The sequence below is a fragment of the Hippichthys cyanospilos genome, chromosome 22 (assembly GCF_059441005.1).
Source record: "Hippichthys cyanospilos isolate Australia breed blue-spotted pipefish chromosome 22, RoL_Hcya_1.0, whole genome shotgun sequence".
Taxonomy (NCBI): Eukaryota; Metazoa; Chordata; class Actinopteri; order Syngnathiformes; family Syngnathidae; genus Hippichthys; species Hippichthys cyanospilos.
This window is the reverse complement of record NC_142390.1, coordinates 6,750,295-6,767,500: the sequence shown is the minus strand read 5'-3', so window position 1 is coordinate 6,767,500 and position 17,206 is coordinate 6,750,295. Positions and strand designations below refer to the sequence as shown.

At 41.4% G+C, this 17,206-nt stretch overlaps 1 protein-coding gene across 4 annotated transcripts in view; it reads left to right on the top strand.

The window, feature by feature from the left end:
* Positions 1-17,206, top strand: part of ptpn12 (protein tyrosine phosphatase non-receptor type 12) — a 48,049-nt gene that overhangs the window by 17,559 nt on the left and 13,284 nt on the right. Inside the window, exons 2-11 of one of the 4 annotated variants that reach the window (XM_088406052.1) lie at positions 5,431-5,571; positions 12,784-12,892; positions 13,515-13,591; positions 13,670-13,765; positions 14,107-14,145; positions 14,249-14,317; positions 14,422-14,481; positions 14,553-14,695; positions 15,085-15,151; positions 16,923-17,000. In XM_088406052.1, coding sequence (XP_088262178.1) covers positions 5,467-5,571; positions 12,784-12,892; positions 13,515-13,591; positions 13,670-13,765; positions 14,107-14,145; positions 14,249-14,317; positions 14,422-14,481; positions 14,553-14,695; positions 15,085-15,151; positions 16,923-17,000 — 843 coding nt within the window. In that variant the 5' untranslated portion in view covers positions 5,431-5,466. Of the gene's footprint in view, positions 1-4,991; positions 5,572-12,783; positions 12,893-13,514; positions 13,592-13,669; positions 13,766-14,106; positions 14,146-14,248; positions 14,318-14,421; positions 14,482-14,552; positions 14,696-15,084; positions 15,152-16,922; positions 17,001-17,206 lie in introns of those variants that run through there. The other 3 variants (XM_088406053.1, XM_088406050.1, XM_088406049.1) reach the window with 3 other exon arrangements.

The window sequence follows — 17,206 nt, the reverse complement described above, 5'->3', positions numbered from 1 at the left end:
GGAGCGTTTTGTTTTCCCAGAATGCTTCTGGGTTTCCTCAGTAACCCCCCGTCTGTTTGTGTCCTCATCCTCACCCCTCCGAAGCGTGTGTTCGGCAGATGAGATTTACTGCTAACCGCCACAAAGTCCGTGAGAAAAGACCCCGCCGCTGTCTGTTAATACATACGAGGTGGATTCCATGGGATTGAACTTGGACAGCTATGACGAGGGTTCGATCAAGATGATGAAAAGTCACATGATTTATGTTTATGTATCTATATGCAAAGTCTGTCTGACTTCCGATATGGAGATCCGATCTCTTCCCCCATCTGTCATTGCGCCACGTAACAGGAGCTAATTTAACCGACGTGGACTGGCACATTATTAGTCACTATGCTGACTCATGGTACCTAACGCCTTCCTCTTGCGCCGTCTCCGTTTCTCTCGCTTTGTGTAGGCATCACGTCCTGCATGCTCCCGCAGACAGAAATATGATGTGATGCAACTGGGTTGACACATGGATTTCTCCATGTTTACATGGTTGTTTGGGAACGGTTGTTTTGTGGGATGCTGGAGAGTTACACTAGTAATGCTTGCAGATGGCTCCTGTAAGTGGCCCCTGGCCCCCAAAATTTGAGAAGCCCTCTGTCCACAGTGGATTTTGCTGTCCCTTTGGATCCGTTTTAATATAGGCCAACAGTAAAGAGAGTACAGTATGCGATTGGTGACTTGTTGCAACAGCTTTGGACCAGATGGCTCATTCTTCTCAAGAACGTGCAACATTCCGAGATTCCTCCACTCAGGAAATCCAGAAGGGTCTTGTTAAGACATTCCTACAGGGAATGGCTCAGGTGTCCAATGGACGGCTGGCGTAGTGGCAGGAAAAGTATGTTTTTGCATGTAATTCCCTCGTTGTAGCTCAAGGGGGTCGAAGAGTGATTGTTCGCCATTTCCGGGGGTTGACGGCGGTGGGCTTTTTAGGCGTCAGACTTGAAATTGGCGTGAAAGTAGAGGATGGGGACTGGGGGGGGGTTCGGATTACATCTGAGCACGGGCAGGTCGTGACTGGCTTGCTCCTGCACCTCGGCGGGCCTGTCAAGTCAAAACAGCTGACATCACTGCGCAGGAAGTCTGATTGCAAAAGGGGAAAGCTGGCTTAGGAAAATATGCTTTGATCCAAACAAACAACCTTGTAGCACTCCATTAGGAACACCTGCACGCTGTAATTCTAGCCAATAAAATCGCTCAACTGGGACTGACGTGGTTATAAGTGCTAATTTAACAATATTCTTAAATTGTGGTGGGATTCTGTGAGGGTCCAAATTCTTTGACTTTGTTCACACTCGTTTCTGTTTGTGTGTCGTAACGCTGGGGGAAGAAACCAAAACAATGTCCTCTCAATTTTTATAGTAAGCGTTTTCAGTGTCAGTGCAATACAATCACTAGGTCGATGCTGCCTCCTGGTGGACAAAAATATATTTGAACAAGCGATTGCGATAGATTAAATTGACACTCCTGACAACTAACCTCTAAATGTTATATGCTGTTTAAATAAGTGCTATTCACCAATAATTTGGAAATAATACTCTGTTACTATGCAGGAGTGATCGATAGCGCCGTTTTTTTAAATCCCGCTTAAGTGTTAACATTATCATTAGTCTTTTAATCTTTGTCACATTAAATTTCTTCCCAAATAAATCCTAGATTGAATGCAGGCGGAACTGTTAATCTACACCTTAAAAAAAAAAAATAATACAATGTCATATTAATGTAATTAGGTAAATCATATACATTTTGAATCAACCATTTAAAATATAACATTTTATTTATGCTATAACTAGTGATTAATAAATGAGGCGTTATTTGATTATAAATGAGTTTTAAAATTAGATTGAATGTTTTACCATTATGTAATATTTACTTCAAATCCGAGTGCCCCAACTCCTCGTCTAATTCGTAGAGACGGATTTGCGATTATTTTTTTGCATCAAAAATAAACGTGAATATTTTCTGCTTCATCAACTAATTCTGCGGTTGCTTTAAGCAATTTAGAAAAACACATATTTTCGACTTTTATTTTTAAACCACTAAAGATTCCGATTGATTTGAAAGCAGCACAAATTTCCACGTGAATTCGCCATAATCTCGCGAGATTATACTGCGTCATATGCGGAAGTCACTTGTATTTTCTGACACGTTGTATTTGTAGTTTATTTTAGTCCCTGTGAGATTTCAAACGGAAATGGGAGACTTTTTCTCCCAAAAGGCAATAACAACCGGATAAAAAATTGGGGGCTTTGTCAGAATCATTTTCAGCGTGGTGGGGCTGGGCTCCCAGATTCAATTTGCCATCCTTGTGTTTAACGTTTTTAATTCAGATTATGTTTCACAAATAAACACCAAGTCATGACCTACTTAAAAGTTAGGATAACCGATATAAATGTTTTGGCAAATTCAAGGCAAATAAAACACCAATAATACATATACGATACAGTACTGCCATCCTGTGACTGATGTATGTAACTACACCCTTTGGGACCAGGAAGGACGCCGATGATGACATATCAACTGACCATCTATGATATAATTGTTTTACGCACCGAGGAAAGATTATAATTGTGATTCAATTAAAATTTACAATTCTGATTTTTTTAAATAATCGCCGCCACTTTAAAAGTATGAGCATTTAGTCTATGATTATTGTACCACTAGAGGGAGCCTTTATACAACGCTGAGAATCTTCGAGGTCAACTTCGTATATTTTTGTAGGGAAGTACTTCCGGTTTTACTTCAGCAATCAGAATATTTTTAGAAAAAGTTTTTATTCTCAAACTCTGTTTAAGGCCTGGTGGAGGCGTGGGCTGACTTCCGCTTCAGCAAGCCTTATATTGTTTATTATAGGCACAATAGCAAAGTTATTGTCCAAGACACTTCTGGCCCCTTAACACTGAAATAACCCCAAATGGGTTCCTTTTGGTTCATGCATATGTGCATTAGCGTGTGTGCCTCCTGTGTCCCGGCCTCTCCCACCAACCCCTTGGAGTTGTGTATGGGCTTGTAACAGCGGCATTCCTCCTCTCAGCTGCTTCGGAACACTACATTCCAGAGAGAGAGGCGGATGGATGGGAGGGGAAAGACTGTGTGTGTGAGAAAGTAAAAGAGGGATGGATGATTTGGGAGCCATGTCAGCAGGATGTTGTCATAGCTAACTGTTGTGGGGCCCCTAAGCGCCACTGGAAGGTCAAATACAGTAAAGAGAAGGAAGCGGGCGTTGAACTCCAAAGAGCACGTTTATGGGGGCTTCCCATGTGAAAACACAGCGCCTGTTGTCGTGCTTCTTGACCCGTTTCCACGCAAGTGCGGAGAGAAGAAATAAACTTGATTGCACAGTTACGTGTGAAATGAAGAGGTTAGTCATAGAGAAGAAACTATGTTTAGATGATGTCATGTGGCAGAAGAAACAAACAAGGGCAAATGTGGAAAGGTTGTGTTCACTGTCAAATGACTTTAGTAAATCATAAAAAGACTGATTTTTGCGTGCGCGCATTATGTATTTGTTTCAAGTTATTCCTGGAGTTGTTTTAATCCAGAGATGGCATCTGACCCGTTAATCTGTGTTTTAATTCCGGCCTTCACGTAATATCTAGCCACGCATCCCTACGTTGTTAGTGGCGGGTATTAAAATCCCATAATGGATGCTTGACTGGATTATCTGAGCGTTTGCTTCTGGTTTTAGATCACGAAGGAGATTAACCTGCTCCCTCGTCTATTCTTAATCACCTGTTAAAGGGATAGTCAAGTCATTTTCTTTATGATATGTTCTGTGACAGAATTCTGATGAATGGTTTTCGCTATTGATTTTTTAAATAAATCATAGAAAGCATTTCCGACTTGTTTATGAGTCTAGGATACTTGGAAAATTAGTTAATGAAATTCTCACTTACATAGATTATTTGTCCTATTTGTTTTTCATAATAATAACAATAATAATAACAATAATCTTACAAGAGAAATGAAAATGATCACCAAACTATATAGGCTAGGATGCCATTTCATGTAATTGCTACGATTTATGTTCCCACTGTGATTTTTTTGAAAAACTGCGGGATGCATTGTCCCAACGGGGGTGAAAGGGTTAAGCAGCAAAATCTCACCTGTTGTCAATGTTTGGTCACGTGACATTTGCAAGCTGAGGACTCAGCAAATGTGATGTAATTTTTGTTAGCAAGTGGCAAAATGGCCACCCCCTGTAATGGATATAAACTGGTAGATTTTACTGCTTAATTCATATTCCACTAACACAGTGCTTCTCAGTGCTTGGGGGGGGGGGGGGGGGGGGGGGGGGGGGGGGGGATTTAATTGTAATAATTTTCATCATTTTCTTTTAGTTTCAGGCGCTTTGGTGCACTTGCTTCTTTTTTTTCCGTTTTAGACTAAGCTGTAACCCGTATAAACGCGATAAAAATAATTAACAGTTGCTGAGAGTTGATTTATATTGCGTTTTTCTGTTGTTAATGTTAAAAATGGACATCTGTAGGTATACAGATATATGGGGGGGGATGTTATGTCTAGACTATTGGGGTACATGCTCCATTTTTAAAACTTTTTAACTTGGCCTTTAAGATAATAATAATAACAGTTACTCAATACACTACTGACAATATTTGCAATTGGATCATTTTAAAATCATGCCTCTTTTAACTAAACACTTTGAGTGTTTTTGATTCATTGAAAAATACTCAATCTATAAATACATCGCGGTATTGTATCCTTAAAATAATATAACATTTCAAAATGATGACGTGACAAGCCGCGTCGAAACGAAGGACTGAAGTTCAATCCAATCACGATCACCTTTTATATCGATAGACATCGTTTTCCGCCAATGAGCTCTTTGTATTTTGTCATCAGCCACCAATCAACAGGCATAATTCACTTGAAGGGGCGGGTGCTCTTTCTGGTTGGCTAATTCTGTCCGGATGTTCCTCAGTAGCAAGTAACGAGAAGCAGTCAATGTGGAAATCAAGCTAGACAGGGAGGGGTAGACACTTACCGGACCGGGTCTATCTTTTTTAAACTGTAATTGTTTTCTTTTTCAATTCTTGCACAATCGAGGTTGGCTATCTTATATAACGCGACGATTATAAACTTGATCCCTGTGACGGGAAGGCCGACCGCTACTGCATTTTTCACGGACTAACTGTAAACGCGTTGTGAAACGAGCCAAGAAGAAAGAAGGCGAAACAACATGGGGCGATAAAGGATCAAAAAAGGGACAAGAGGAATGCTTGTGAAGCGACGATGTCTCTTTGGGAGGATCCGTGAAGCACATTTATTTTTTTATTTATCCCCCCAACCCCCCCCCCCCCCGCTTCCTTTTGTCTTTTTTTTCTTGATTTTTTTCCCCCTCACCTCCCCTGCTACTTTAGGGAGTTTTTTTTTTTTTTTAAGGTAACGGGACACCTTGAATAGAAAGCGGCCGCAAGCATGATGGACCAAGCCGGCATCCTGAGAAAGTTTATCCAGGGCGTGAAAGCCATGACCGACGGGGACGACGACCGGGGAGAGGACAACTTCGGAAGCGACTTTATGGTGGGTGGGAAAAAAAAAATGATCGACAGCTAGCTAGTTAGCTAGCTAGCTAGCCAGCTCGCTCACTCGCGTCGAACCTCTTCGATCCCAAGGATCGGCCCGTGTCCCAATCGGTTCTGTCCCGCAGGAGGCAGGCTAAGCTTTGTCTCCGAGCCGGCCTTCAAATAAGCAACCGAGCCTCCCCTGTTTGACGTCCATTTTTTGGCTATATTACTGCTATTCTAGTGTAAAGCTTAATTTAGCTTGGCTGCTTTGTGCTGTTGTTATGGTGGCTGTTTATTTCCTGTTGTTATAAAATAGCTTCTCTCCACCATGACAGATAGAAAGACTGATTTTGTAGTCATTCACGCGACAAATCCATTGTTCACACTCCCTACTAAAACTAATTGAGAGATGTTCCTCAAGTAACCAGTAAATATACGGGGGCTTTGCACGATCTTAACACCTGGTAGGTCACGTGTGGCTTTATAAGCCCTGCATCTGATTTGTTTGTGCGTACTGTCACTGCGCAACTCTTAATGCCTTGTTTGTCCGTAATATTCCATCGTCAAACTCCCACCAATTTGTGTCATTTTCCAAAAAGGCAGTTTTAGATTACTAGTATTAGGTTGAGATTAACAGTGACTCTCTCTCTCCATATCTATACGCATATTGGGCAAGTTACTTCAAAACTAATGCATTATATATTACTTATAACTGTCATTTCAAAGTTACTAGTTGCATTACAATATTACTGTTTTTGCAATGTAATTGCATTACTTTTATACTATACTTACTCTCACTAACATGACTGGAAATTGGAATTTGCTATCTAAATGTAGCACATTACGCTCATTACACATCCAGTGAATGTTTTGGCTTAAAAACGGTAAAAAAAAAAACGTTTGATCCGTATTTTATTGTAAACCTGCAAAGACATGACAATATACAGAATATTTTTACAGTATTTTAATCCCTTTATTACTTAGCTTCACAGCATAGTGATGCATTGTTTATGCAGGAGGCAAAAAAAAACGTTAGTGCATTCAACATTTTAAATGTTAATATTCAAATTCAAGTTCACTCGACTAGGTTAAGGACAGACATTTCAAAAATAGATGGTTTCGTTGGGGCTAACGTTAGCAGCTAGGCTACATCATCGTTACTGTGTTTAACTGGAGTTTTTGAATGCTTCATCCTGATACACGTTGACCACAACTATTTATAGGCTACTATTAATAGCAATTTTATAAGAGTGAAAATTAGCGTTTGCTTACCTTGTAATTATTGCTAGTTGCGACAGGGTTCTTGCTGACAAGGTTTTCAAATGCTGGTGAATCCACTTGGAAAGCGCCAGAATATCTTCTACGTACCACCTACAAGAATCTCATCTTGAAGTGGCATCCCCGAGCGAGAGAACTTTGTTTTCCCCATTCGCAATCCTCTGCGTGTTTTCTCTTGGCTAACTTCACGTTACAGTGACACGGCTCTTCAGGTGTCACGCACAAAGTGCACCTCACTATTATATTCTTCTTGATCTCTGACGGACTGAAAGTAATGGGCATATGTCGATCTGGTGTAGGTATTCGACATAACCTGTCGTCTACTGCCGCCGAGCAAAGCAGAGGAAATAAAATTAGCTTACCAAAATTGCCAAAAGGACGAGGAAGAAATATGATACGTTTTCATCACAGACGTGCAGCCATTTTTTCCCCCTGCATTATAATAATTGTGTTTTGATTACACATGTGAAAGTAATATATGAATGAAATTTACACGCATTGATTTTTCCTTATAATATAAATTATATTACCCATGCTGCTTAATGTAAACACATTTGAAAAGCGAGTGGGCCAGAATCGTTTTGGACAGCCTAAAATCGTCTCACCAAAATCACTGAAATTCTCCCGCTACCAGCACAGTTTAGAAACATGTTTTATTTAACTTGCCGTCAATGGCAGTGAAGGAGTTAATACTTGCGAGCCCAGTAAAACTGGATCTCTTTACACCTATAGTTGTCAATGGAAATGACTGAGTTAATAATAGTAATCCCTATGTTGTTCATATTCAAATCGGAGGTTGTTTTGTAGCTTCCGAGAACACGTTTGAGATACATTTTTGCGTGTGTTCAATTATGACTGATTGTGATTGTGACGTCGGGAACACACAGACACACACCCTGTTGCAAACTTCATGGAAGCAGCTTGCTGGAGCTTGCAGCATTCTTTCATAGACCTATTTCATAACCTTGTGTTCTGCCTTTTCAATGGCTGCTGGTGCATTGTTTGGGTGCACTTTGTCTAAACCTTTGGCAAAAAAAAAAAAAAAAATCAACACCCACATTCTATTGTACTGTGGTCCTGTCCAGCCAATATGTGTTTACACATATACATATATATATATATGATTTGATTTTTGCCCCACACATCATATTGACCTAACATTCATTCTTGCAGCCCCTTGCGTGACCCTCTAGCGGCCCGTTATATATGAGAAACTGCTTCAATTGAAGCTCGCATGCTAAATATTCATTAATCCGAGGCCTCTGGCTGACTTTGCTCTCATCTGGCAACATTGTGCGCCGTTCCTTTTAATTATTCATCAGACAGCAGCCTGTCGACAAGAAAACTTAGACAGGCAGCTTGCCCAGTTGCATCTGAGCGATTGAGCAGGTTGCACCAGTTTTTCAGACCCGTACCTCAATTTCTTGGCATATGGCAAGCGTGTGTGGGGTGGTGCCCCTTTGCATTAGAAAACCCGGACTTTAAGACCCAGTTTAACTACCTATTGTTACCTATATATAGAATGTGTTTTAGACGCGTAATTACAGTGTGCCGCTAGGTCAGCGAGGCACAGATTATATGCTGTGGGAGAATCTGAAATATTCAGGCAGACTGCTTTTTTTTAATCGAGACCTTACTTTCTACTGGCGCTTTGTGTTTCCTGCAAAGACACCAGTGACTCACGATGTGAATGGAGAGCCTAAAGCGGACACAGTCTTAATATCATCATGCCGACCAAGGCCGGTTAGTCGACAGAATAACCCAAGAAAGGAAACGGTAGAATCGTGCTGTCGGAGCTTGATTTCATTGGCCTGAAGGGAAACATGAAGTCACCAGTGCATCTCATATAGCAATTTTTGCTAAGGTGATTCTGCATCCCAAGCTGCATATGAATTGTGACTTTAAAACCTTATGATGGCCAAAATGAAAGCTTTGTAACAAGAGCCCGACCGATCATATACGCAGATTACGGCCCTTCAAATATCAACCACAAATAATCGGTCACATGACTGGAATTTGCTGATGAGTTTTAACTTTTTACCTTTTGTGTTTCAACCGTTTGCAGGAGTTGTTTACAACCAACACTTGCGTCATTTTTACACAAATGCAAAGCGTAACTTTGTATCCTATATATCAGGAAAATGTTTTTATGCTCATTTTACTGACCTGTCATTCAAAACAAAGCAAATCTTAATTTAATGAATCTTGAAGACAGAATAAAAGCCTTTTTTAACCTTTACCTTTGACCTTTGCAGACAATGGATACCAGTCCAGCCAATGATAAGTGAAACTCCGCCTATAATTGGCAATTATTGAAAGCTTCAAAGGAAGCAAATTCCATTTTATTTATCAATTATTTTATTTATTTATTAATTGCTGATTAACTCTTTCAGTGTCAAGCGTTATTGGAAAAGGAAACCTCTAGAGCGCCAGTATTTTTAGCATTTTCACTGACCTTTAAAGGCCAACAGTAATGTGTGCTATGTCTATGTGAATATGAGTGGTATCATATGAAAGATTGACTTCCATTCTTCAGTTACACTTGCATGTAGGTAACCGCTTCTCGTCCATGGCACTGAATGGGTTAATCAGTATTTTTTTTTTTTTTTTTTCCTGACAGAAAATCCAGAATGGTCCTACCAGCACGGTTAGCTTCACTAAGAATAGTTTTGCGTCATTTTTTACAGTTTTTTTTTTTTTTGCTAAATGCTGACTGAGACTCCTCCACCCACGGACTCCGGATGTTTTCACGCCAAATATGAAAGATGTTCAAACTTAAGACTCTCGGAGGTAAAAACTCAAGTTTCCCCACAAGCTGCTGAAGGAGTTTTGGCCTCAGCGGCTCTCATAAAACAGAATCTCCAGTCCATGGCCTACACGTGTGATGGAGAGATGTTTCACTAATTTGCTTTTTGAGTGTGGGTGCACAGGGTGTGCTGCTGTTTTTTATTTGTGCGTAGGCCTGCCTCACGTTACTGTAAAAACACCTTCAAATTTCTTCAGTGTCACTTTCTAAGCTGACGACTTGTCAGGCTTTAAAAAAAAAACACGGCGTTTGCCTCTGAGCTAGCTTGTACTCACACGAGAAGCCAAGGCATATTTCCGCTCTGCGAGTTTGCTTGTCAACTTTACATGATGAAAAGTACAAGAAGTCAGGTCACCCAGACCACACGCTCAGGAAATGATGTGTTAAGGTTGTACATGACTACGTGCACACCCGAAGAGAAGTTAACAAAATAAAGGCATAACAAAGTTTCGCAAAGAAGTTACTGTAAAACAGTTTAGCGATGTTGCTTCATGTTACAGTTCATTTGCTCTTAATTTGAAAAGAAACCACTGTGACAGATGCGAACGTGTCGAGGGCTGGACAGAAGGGCACAGCTTATGAGGCGGAGGTCAGCAGGTTTATGGTTTTATGGGCTGTGAATATGTGAGCCACTCAAGTGATGCACACATGCGACGCACAACCCGTTTCGTTCCCGGATGATTAGGATTACGTGCGTTTGCTCCACATCTGCTTCCTGCAGCAGGGGGAACAATACGGGCAAAGTTTTTGTTTGCAACCCATGAGACGTCTGCGGTTTTAATTAGTACGTGAATGCCATGGAAGGAGAATGTAGACCCAGGAACAGACAAGTAGAGTCTGTCACACTGATTATCCAATGTAGACTCGGAAACTAGCTCGGTGGCGCATTGTGAAACTGTCAAGTCAACTTATCCTTCTAGTTGCTGGTTTCCCAGTTTACTTGATTCAATAGTGGTTCTCATATGCAAAATTCCACATTTCATGATGGTAGCTGTAAAGTTTTTGGTTAGACCGAAAAGCATTTAGCAAAAATCAGCGCGGCGCGGTTCGAAGAGATCACGCTTATTTTTCTGAAGCATGGTGTATGCCTTTGGTGGAAACAAGGTTTGATAGTAGTGGAGGTGGACAGAACTGACAATAAATCACAGCTTTTCCTGGCTCAAATTGAGCCCTTCTGATCATTCGCACAGATGCGAATGCCTGACTCTTTAATACGACACTTTTAGTTTTGAACCGCATTTGGAGGAAAGATCCATCCATCCATCTGTTTTCTAGTGAAGCTTATCCTCACAAGGGTCACAGGCTTGCTCCTGCCTATCCCAGCTGACTCTGGACAGTAGGCGGGGACACACCTTCAATTGGTTGCCAATCGCAACTTAGTGCGTTCAATACACCTGCCCTGCATGTTTTTGGAGTGTGGGAGTGTCTTCTGCATTGTGTCCTCTTATTTGTCTGAAGCAGTGCGCCACTGATCTATATTAGCTTTCATGGATGAGGGTCCACCTCACATTCTGCCAACTTACTTTCAACGCAGCAATGGTCAAGTTCTGACATGGCTTGCGAGCCTTTTAGTTGCTCTAGCAGTGCATCTTGTCCGCTTTTTTTCTTCCGCATTGTAAGCCTTGACCTAATTTCCTTATGCGGGTGCGTGAGTATGAAAGGTGACCATCGCAGTGCAACGTCTCAGCAGTTCCACACCCCCACTTCCTGACCACACAGACACAAAGCACCCCCCCCAAATGCAGGAAGCACACATGCTCTGCCAATCAGCGCTTACGACCAAACTGAAGAAAGAGAAAGTGCCTAAGTGTGTGTATGGGTGTGTGTGCGTGTGAATTATTCAGCGTGCCAGGCAAGTACGGCGATGCTTATTCAGCCAGGAGACAGAAAGTAGGTTAGCTCTTGCAGCTTTTCCAGGTCTTCACTTTTTTTGATTTATTCCGTTAGCTTGGCATTGTATGCAGTGAGTACCTGTGAAAGTGTGCAACTTTAAAACAAAACAATATTTACTGTTAACCCCTGCTTTTTGTTGGAAATAGCAACCAGGATGTGAATAGTGAAAATCCGATTGAAATGTTATTTAATTCATTCCAATTTTGCAAACGAATCAGTTGATTAAACTGTTGCCTGTATTTTTTTTTTCTAACAAAAATCTGCATCTGCCTTAAAAAAAAAATAAAAAAATCCATCGGTCACGCTGGAATTATTTTGTCGACAACCCTCAGCCCAGTAACATCCCTGGCATCCGCAAGTTATTTTCGACCCAAGTAATGTGTCTGTAAATGCTGGTGACTCACCCTGATGGGGGGGCTGTGGAGGCTGGGAAACGCCCTGCCTCTGTGTGTGTGTGTGTGTTAGTGTGTGTGTGTGTGAGTGGACATGGCGCATGCAGAGGAAACGCTCCGTTATTGTGGTTTGCTTCTCTGCGATCGGAACGCCGGGGCGGATCGGCGTCATCTCAAACTTGCGCATGTTGTCATTTCGAAGGCCCTTATTTCTTCTTTTTTAGCCTCCCATTCAGCGGCCGAGCAAAGTGTGTCACGGGGATGATGTGTGAATGAATGTGGGAAGCCATTAGCTTTGTTACCAAGAGCATCTTTTCTTTTTGTCTCCTTGTTTATCTTGTATGCCCTTGTTCAGCCTCTCCTGAAGGTCCAGGAGAACTCCCTCCCTCTGCTTTATTTTTCCTTTTCCGCCCTCCAGGCGTCCTCTATTATTTGTCGGTGTACACATGTGTGCTTTATGGAACAGGAAGTAAGGGTAATTAGAAGCAGGGTCTTTGCAAACGGTAGCCGGCTCAGCTCAGCTCAGCTCCTTTGTCCATGTGATGTGACCGATTTCTATGCTTTTCAAGTTGAAAACGTAGCTTCTTCCAGGTCAAGCTTTATGCAAATGAGGGATAACTGCAGGAAGTGGACACATTTACACCAAAAAATTTGAATTTGTTCCGGAGATTAGGGCCTGATTAATAGACAATCAATTGGCTGAGAACGGTCCTTCAAACAACGCCCAAGAATAATTAGCCAAATGGCTGATATTTTCCGTTTAGCTACACACAAGTAATGTCAATTTATTAAACATGTTGATCGGGTCATTCTGTTATAGAAAACGATTCTTCATGGTGTCCTCATTATTTATTTGCAGCAGCTGCGACGGCTATCCACAAAGTACCGCACCGAGAAGATCTACCCCACCAATATCGGCGAGCGAGAGGAGAACGTCAAGAAGAATCGATACAAGGACATACTTCCATGTAAGGCCCGACTGATGGCAATCTTCCATTTCAAAGTTATTTCGGGACAAAATATGAACTTTTTACTGCAAGAAATGCCCTAAAAAAAGTGGACTGTCCCTTTAAATGGCGCAAAAAAATCGTTCGCACCAATTGTAAACATCTCGATTTCACGATTTTTCAAATCTTTTATTTTTAAAATGAGGAATTAATCAAATAATTACATGTATTACCTAACCCTAATCATTCCCAATAGATTGTTTGTATAACTGCTAATAGTTCATCAAGCTGACTCAAGTGTGACTGATGTATTGTCTCAACTTTGCTGAAAGGGTTAAAAAAAAAAAAGCCTGCCAACATTTATGCTAACTAGAATTAGCATCACACTAGTGGACTACAGTTGTAATGGTTCTTGTTTGTTCGGTTTGACTGGGAGTGGCAAGCACTATCTATTTGCAAGTTGCTTATTTGAGTTCAGTGCCGTTTTGCATATTAAGGCCGGCTAGTCGCAGCAAAAAAACAGCAAAAAAAAGGTCAAATAATAAATATATCAGGACAGCGCTGTATTTATTTTTTCCGGCTTGCTACTCTTCTGTCATGTTGATTTGGTACTATAATCATGTCCCTTTCTGTTTCTTCCTAGTTGATCACACTCGGGTGAAGTTGACGTTAAAAACAACTAATCAGGACACAGATTACATCAATGCCAATTTCATTAAGGTGTGAAGATCTAACAACAAAATCACCACGACCGACTTTTTAAAAATTCTCCTCGTATTTGATGACGCGCTTTTCCAGGTCATGGATGGCCCCGAGGTCTACATCGCAACCCAGGGGCCCCTACCCAACACCGTGGTCGATTTTTGGAGGATGATCTGGGAGTACAACGTCGCAGTAAGTACGCCGCAGGACAATCGGGCTTTTTTTTTTGTGTAAATTTGTGGAAAATTCCATCCTCGATGCCAAATAAGCGCCTGGCTCATTTACTTTTAAGTGTCCGCTGAATTAGAAGACATATGCTGTCAATAATTGAAAATGGCGGGGAGGAGGGGGGGTAATTATATAAGTAATAAATATGTTTTTCATGTGACTCAGAAATTCTGAGGCAGATGGGGCGGACCAGATGGGTCCCATGCTGGGCGGGTGCGGCGATGAAAAGCTTGCAGATGTGATAAGTGGACCTTTAAAGTGTGTGAGCAGTCATTCAAATTTTTCTTGTCTGTGTGTGCGTGCAGGTTATCGTCATGGCCTGTCGAGAGTTTGAGATGGGAAGGGTGAGACGTTGTTTATTATTATTATTATTTTTTTAACACGCATCCAAAGGCAATAAAGATGTTCCCCCCCCCCCCGTGCACTTTCCCGCTCTTTTCTCCTTAGAAAAAATGCGAGCGCTATTTCCCGCTGTTCGGAGAGCCTGTGACTTTCGGGCCTTTCAGAATCTCCTGCGTAAGTAGATAAATCTGCAGCTGCGGGGGGGGGGGGGGGCATGTTTTTCACATTTTGCTGGAACGGCGCCACTCGAGGTTCGCGTCGCGCTTTCTGCCTTCCAGGAATCGGAGCAGGCCAGGACGGACTACTTCATTCGCTCCCTGGTGGTGGAGTACGAAAACGTAGGTTTAGTTCCGTCTCCATCCGAACGTACCGTGATGGCCGCCCTGAGCCGCGGCGCCTTTTCCCGCAGGAAACGCGGAGGATAACGCAGTTCCATTACATTAACTGGCCCGACCACGACGTCCCCTCGTCGTTCGATTCCATCCTGGACATGATCGGGCTCATGAGAGAATACCAGGAGAACGACGACGTGCCCATATGTGTGCACTGCAGGTGATAAAAACCAACGCAGCACATTTGGCTCTTCCTTCCAATAAAGAGGCTAAAGAAGCACACGCTGCGATGCTGATGACACGCACCGTCTCCATGTGCGCGCAATAAGCCGTAATGAGAGGCCCGAGGACACTTCCTGGTCGCGCGCAGCACGCCTCCGAGTCGCGCCTCGTTTGATGTGTGCCAAGGAGCAGACAGCCGCGTGACAGCGAGAGATGGAGTTTTACGATCTTTGCTCACGCGCCAAACGTGACGTCGCGTCGTCTCGGCTTCCGCGGAGCTCCCGTCTCCGTTTTGCCTGACGTTTTCAAAGCGCGCGTGGAGATTGGAGATAGCTGTGGGAGGGAATGCTGTAAAAAGTGAAAAACGATCTGTATGATTTTGTACAGTGCTGGCTGCGGGAGGACAGGAGCCATCTGTGCCATTGACTACACATGGAACCTCCTCAAAGCTGGGGTAGGTGAATAAAAGACACCTCTAATTGAGTTACGGAAAAATCCTGTGAATAACACTCTTTTTTGAAGACTAAAAAATTAAATCAAGGAGAAGGTTTTATCCAAGTACAGTGATCCCCCTACTTCGCGGTTAATGGGGGGTGTCAACCCCCTGCAAAGTCTGAAACCCGCGAAGTAGGGTATCAGTTCCTAGATTTCTACGTGCGCCCAAATATAGCTGCAGTAACCATAAACAATCCTTTTTTTATATATATTTTTTGCGTTTTTTTTCCCCTTTCTCCTATTATTTCACATTACATTATCCTTATTAACATTATTGTATATTCATTAAATAACTAATATTACTTAGTTTGTTGAGAATTTGTTCTCAGGACTGCTTATCTGCACCAAGGGTACGCAAGTCATCACGTTGAACTTCACACTTATTTTGGCCCATGTATGGTGTATCATGTAGTATCTGTTGAACAATAAATCAACAACAATCTTCAAGTCAGTCAACTAACATATTGCCGAACTTTAATCTATGAATTTACTGTATTTTTAGCCGACATTAGCGGGTTAGCAACAACTACTAACTATAAAGTGCAACCTCTACACAAGCGAACACATAAACAGAATAAACACTCATCGTTTACTAAACATAGGCAGTAGCGTGCGTTATCAACATAAATGATAATAAACTATAAATATGAGCGTAGTTGTCATTCACTACGTCACCGTAACGAACCGAATGACGCACAGAGAACGTAAAATAGGAAACGGAAATGCAACGCGCCCCGACAAATTAAAAGCATGCATTTCAAAATAAGATAAAAACCGTCACGAACTCTAACGCTTGAAGAATTCTTAACATAGTTCTTAACTAATATTACTTAGTTATTTGATGAATACAGTACTCTATAATGTACTTTTTTGCTTTTTTCTATTTTTTTTTTCATTTTTTGCGATTTTTTTTTTTTTTTTTTTTTTTTTTTTTGAAAATTGTTTAATTTTTCCTGGAAAAAGTACTGAGAACGCAATATCTGAGACCGCAAAGTAGGAGGGATCACTGTAGTCTAATGAGAAATGTTTTCACACTGTTTATATTAATGGTGTCCAAACTCTGGCTCAGGGGCCCAATTTGTCCCATTTATCAGCAGGCTGCGGCAAATATCAAGAATTACACAGCTATTGGGGAAAAAAAGAGGGGAAAAAAAAAACTCAACTACAGCTAAATTGCTTCATATGTTTTAGAATTTTAAATAATAAAACACTATTCAGGACACTTTCTATTCAGAACACTGGTAAATAAAGATAAATAGTTGAACATAGTTTCTGTGCCAGGGTTCAATTTATGTAACTATGATTGGCCCAATTAGATCATTTTCTGATTGGGGTTAGCAAAATCTTAATTCATTATTTTTCATTTAGGCTGCATTTGAATCCGATTGTCGCTAATTGTTGCTACTAAAGAAATCTGATCATCTAAATCGTCGCTGAAATTTTGGGGTGCTTTCCTTGGATGATTAATCCGTTATCAAATTAATATTTTAAAGTTCTGTTCATCAATGCACCCCCAGTTGCTGTAAATTATTAAGCTTGTGTACATTTTTTTTTTGTCTTCAGTCATAAAGCGTAAATTTAAAAGCATTTGCAAATTATTGCGATCTAGTAGCAGCAAATCGGGGATTGTTTCATTTCCAAGTAGCAATTGAGAAGCTTTTTAGGCTTCATTATTTCGGGAATTTATCAGACCTGATTTTTTTTTTTTTTGCATTGTGTGCCCATTCCAGAAAATTCCAGAAGATTTCAACATTTACCGGTTGATCCAAGAAATGAGGACGCAACGCCACTCAGCTGTTCAGACGAAGGTTCGTTGAGGATTTTGATCGAATATTTTGTCATTTTGTCCATTTGTTTCGGGGACCGGTTTTGTGCTCGTACCTCTCGACCGAATCAACCTATTATCTTGAAAACAAGCCAACGCCGTTTCCAGGAAGCCTGTAATGAAATTTAAAGAAAAAAGAAAAAAAAAAAATGCCCCGCGTGCACTTCCTGTCTCAGTGAGGGAAGTAAT